At 24.2% G+C, this 4,741-nt stretch overlaps 1 protein-coding gene across 1 annotated transcript; it reads left to right on the forward strand.

Moving 5' to 3' along the window:
- Positions 1–219: 219 nt before the first annotated feature.
- Positions 220–768, forward strand: LOC149192904 (delta-selinene-like synthase, chloroplastic). The gene is made up of 2 exons (XM_089406496.1): positions 220–349; positions 458–768. The coding sequence occupies exons 1-2, from the start codon at positions 239–241 to the stop codon at positions 758–760; spliced, it is 414 nt and encodes a 137-aa protein (XP_089262622.1). The 5' UTR covers positions 220–238; the 3' UTR covers positions 761–768.
- The last annotated feature ends 3,973 nt before the right edge of the window (positions 769–4,741 follow it).

Consider the following 4,741-nt stretch of genomic DNA (forward strand, 5'->3'; position numbering starts at 1 on the left):
GGAATAACAATTTTAAAATAAAACAAAATAAATTTAAAATGCCAAAGTATTCCCTAAATGAGACATTAACCATCAATGCATTTTACTGGCTGTATGCCCAGTGGGTGCGATACCTTGAGTCTTATTGCAAGAAGCGGAATGGATAACAACGGGTTGTGTGTCGAAGGTTAATGAGTACATAAAGAATGCCGTCGCTAGCTCAGGGATGTGTATCGTAAATTTGATTCCACTTCTCTTGATGGGTCAACTTCTCCTGAACAACATTCTGGAGCAAATACATTCTCCATCTCAGATCCAGGAGCTCTCAGAATTGACAATCAGACTCATCGACGACTTAAGAGATTTCGAGGTATTTGGCATCTGAGATTACATTTATTTTAAGAGCTTTTAAACAAGATTGGATGCATAATATTCTACGCTCACACCTGTATCACTTTCTTTCACGGTTGCAATGAAGGATGAGAAGGAACGCGGGGAGATGGCTTCAATCAGAGAGTGTTACATAAAAGACAATCCTGATTCTACCGTGGAAAATGCTTTAAATCAAATAAAGGGCATCTTTCATCTCTCCCTTGAGGAAATGAATCGAGAGCTTCTTAAGCAAGACAACGTACCATTGTGTTGTAAGAAGTTCACTTTCGATATAACACAAGGACTTCAATTCCTCTACAAATACGGAGATGGCATATCCATTTCTAACAACGAAGTGAAGGACCAGATCTTCAAAATTCTCGTGAACCAAGTACCTATTGAGGAATAATGACGACTGCGTTAGCGGCTGCGTATAATCAAAACAAGCTTTTAATATTGAAAACTGGAAATAACAAACAAATTTTTAATGTTGAAAACTGGAATTAACACTTACAATGGTATATTGGAAGATTTTATTGGTTAGTTGTTAGAGTTTTTGAAAAAATTTCTTAATAATACTTTCCTATTTTGAATTTTGATATCAAATATGCAATATATATTATGGTGTGTGAAATTTTTGGTTTATATTTATTTTTAATTTTTATTAGTTTAAATTTATCAAACCATGTATAAACATGAATTTATGTTTAAGCATTTTTTTTGTAAGTAAGACCTACACGAGATTTGAGCATGGCTTTAACAATACACCTATACACAGTTAATCCATATTCAACATTCAATCAGATATCTGATGGTCATATGGAATCTTCTTAATAGTATATCACCTAAATTAAATAAATTATTTAAAACAAATATAATGTTTTGGCCACCTCATTTGTCTATATTCAACCATATTAACTACAAATATTATTTCCACTCAAAACCATATAACTAGTTTAATCACATAAAAATGATAAAGGAATACACCTATGCACAGTTAATCCATATTCAACATTCAATCAGATATCTGATGGTCATATGGAAGCTTCTTAATAGTATATTAGCTAAATTAAATAAATTATTTAAAACAAATATAATGTTTTGGCCACCTCATTTGTCTATATTCAACCATATTAACTACAAATATTATTTCCACTCAAAACCATATAACTAGTTTAATCACATAAAAATGATAAAGGAATCTCAAGTGAGGCATCCAAAGTTGTAATAGTTTTTTTTTTAATACTAAAAATATATAAAATAATTATTTTGTTTTTAAATTTAAATTTTAAATTTAAAAAATAAAATAAATAAGTTTTTTCAACAAATTTATGATTTATAATTTAATAAATTTATTTTTATTATAAAATTAAAATTTAATATCGACAAAACTCCATAATTTCTTTATTTTTTCTAATGATGTAGTTTGTTGCGACACAAAAAAAAATGTGAATGAAACCATGGACTTCTTTACACGATGAATTTTATATATATATATATATATATATATATAATTAAATTGCATCATCACTTTGAATTAGGTTACTTAATACACTCAATAAATAATGTATATATACTATATTGTTTATGTGTGAAGAATGCATTTACCATGTTTCGCTATGATTCTTACTCCATTTTTATAATAATTTAAATTTGGAAATAATGTTTATTATAGTAGTTAGATTTGGTTTGTTACTGAGTTGAGTTATTAAGATAGTTTTTCAACAACCAAAATTCTTATTTAGAATTTATTAGATCTCATAAACACCATAAATATGTGATATATATTTTTATTTAAAATATAATAGAAAAATAATTATATAATTATATACAACTCTGATTTTTATTTTTTTAAATAAAAAAAAAATAAAAAACAAAAATTATAATAAAATTAGTAAATCTTTTTATACGATTTAAAAATATATTTAACTAATCCATATTTTATATACAAGGTGAAGAACAAACAATGAAAAATTTACATACAAAATATATTTATTATAACTAAGTAAATAAATTATTTTCATTAAGATCATGATAATGAGATGGGAAAATAAAAACACTTATTACTTTTTAATATATCTATAAATTATTTTCATTAGGATCGTGATAATAAGATGGGAAAATAAAAATACTTATTAATTTTTAATATATCTATAATCTAAAATGTTATTAAATTATATATATATATATATATATATATACATAATTTATATTAACTAAGTCTCATAATAAAGTGAGAACAGTCAAAGAAAGAGAAACTTGCGTGGATATGTTAGCAAATTGGCATCCAATTTTTTATTGATTTTAAAAAATAGTTAACTTAATATACCATTCATAATACTAAATTGTAATAATCATTAGTTTTTACAAAAATATTGACAATATTATTAATTATTATATTAACATTATATCTACAAGACATGAAGAAGGGAATGTAACATTATATTTAACTATAAAATATATAATAATTATGAATATTTTAATAATTCTATTTCATAGAAATAACAACAATATAATATATAATTATTATAAATATATATTCATATTAATTATGAATTTATTAAATATGGTTTAAGTATAGATTTATGATGAGTTTAGAAGAATTAAATATGCAGGAATGCAAACTTTTTAAGACTAAAAACTATCGTGCAAGAAGAACGGAGATAAAAATAAATTTGAAAACAAACTCAAAATGCTAAAATGATTCTAATTAAAATAAATTTATTTTGGTTTATTGTTTTATTATTTTTATAATTATCTTTTCTATTTTGTCTTATCATACAACCTTCATCTTTTTTGTAATTTGAGTTTCATCATCCACCTAATCGTACGGTCTCTTTATAATATTTGTGTACTCTTCTTATCATTTTTTCTTCTGGTCTTATAATACAACCTTCATCATTTTTGTAATTTTGTGCATGTGGGTACTTGCGATAAACAAAGGACTATTTTTCTACTTTGCTCTTATGTCGCTTTAAATATTTTATTACATTAATAAAATGTTTAATAAAAATAATGTAATAGAAATATTTAAAATTTGATTTTTAATAAACATGTATGTTGGTAGAAAAGTAAAATATTGTTTTTATAAAATATTAAATATGTAATTATAAATAATAATAAACATATATAAAAAAATGCATTTTACATCTAGTTTTATTATGCAATATATACACATATACAAACATATATATATATATATATATATATGGAATAAATTCACAAATACTTTGAATCATAAAAAAGGAAGGAGGATAAATTACAATTTAATTCTCTGTTTGTAGATTAATGAATTTTTATTTCATAGTTTTTTTTGCTAGCAAAATATAGAAAATAGATGAAATAGAGTTACATAAAGGAAATAAACAGGTTCATACTTTGAATCATAGAAGAGGAAAGAGAGTAAACTACAAGTTAATTGTCTCTTTGTAGATAATGAATTGGCATTGCATAGCATTTTTTTCTAGCAAAACTATATATTTAGAAAAAATAGATGAAGTAGTTATATAAAGGAAATAAAAGGGTCATATATATATATATATATATATATATATATATATATATATATTATAAATGAACCTATTTTAGAAAATGCTATCAATAAACAAAGGATTATATATAATTTTAATTGAACATGTTTTAGAAAATACTATCAATAAACAAATGATTATCCATATTACAAACTAGATGTAATGTTCCTTGCTTCTTTAAAGGACAATGTACCATATATAATAATAGTTACTTGAGAACCTATTGAATAAATTCTTTAAAGGGAAATCTACCACACACAATAATATTTACTTAAGAACTTTATTTAACAACCCACATAGATTATACCAGCCTAGATCCATCTTAACTTAGGATCTATGAAGCGAGGGATCAAATCTCTCGAGGTGCATATCTCTTGAGTGAAAAACTTGAGGAAAGGTTTTCACCTTGAAAGATTGATCCCTCTTGATTCTTAATAGATCCGGAGTTAAGATGGATCTAATTCGGGTTTTGTCGTGTGGGCCAAAGAAAATCTAACAAACATATGATTAATTTTATCAATAATATGTAAATTCATCTAATATTAATATAATAATGTTAAATATGCTAAATATGTCTCATATTGATCTGGTCATTTTAATTTTAAATTTGCTTAGTTACCTCAGTTTTTTTAGATGATAAATACTGTTAATAACATTAATGATGAAAAATGATGAATCCAAATTTTTGAATGCAGAGCGACAATGTTAAATATTTTGAATATGTCTCATATTGATCTCGTCATTTTAATTTTAAATTTTCTTAGTTACCTCAGTTTGTTTAGATGATAAATATTGTTAAATGGCCAATTAAATTTTTTGAATGTAAAGTGACAATGTAATAGTGTTGAATGAAGAAAATG

This window comes from Pinus tabuliformis, chromosome 2_2, assembly GCF_031772625.1.
Source record: "Pinus tabuliformis cultivar Carrire ecotype Pingquan chromosome 2_2, CPIR1, whole genome shotgun sequence".
Taxonomy (NCBI): Eukaryota; Viridiplantae; Streptophyta; class Pinopsida; order Pinales; family Pinaceae; genus Pinus; species Pinus tabuliformis.

What these genes read in the sequence shown, in the direction of transcription:
- LOC149192904 (XM_089406496.1), top strand. Translation starts at nt 239, where the DNA reads ATGGGTCAACTTCTCCTGAACAACATTCTGGAGCAAATACATTCTCCA. An exon ending in ACGACTTAAGAGATTTCGAG is followed by an intron (nt 350 to 457) that starts GTATTTGGCATC and finishes GTTGCAATGAAG; the next exon opens with GATGAGAAGGAACGCGGGGA.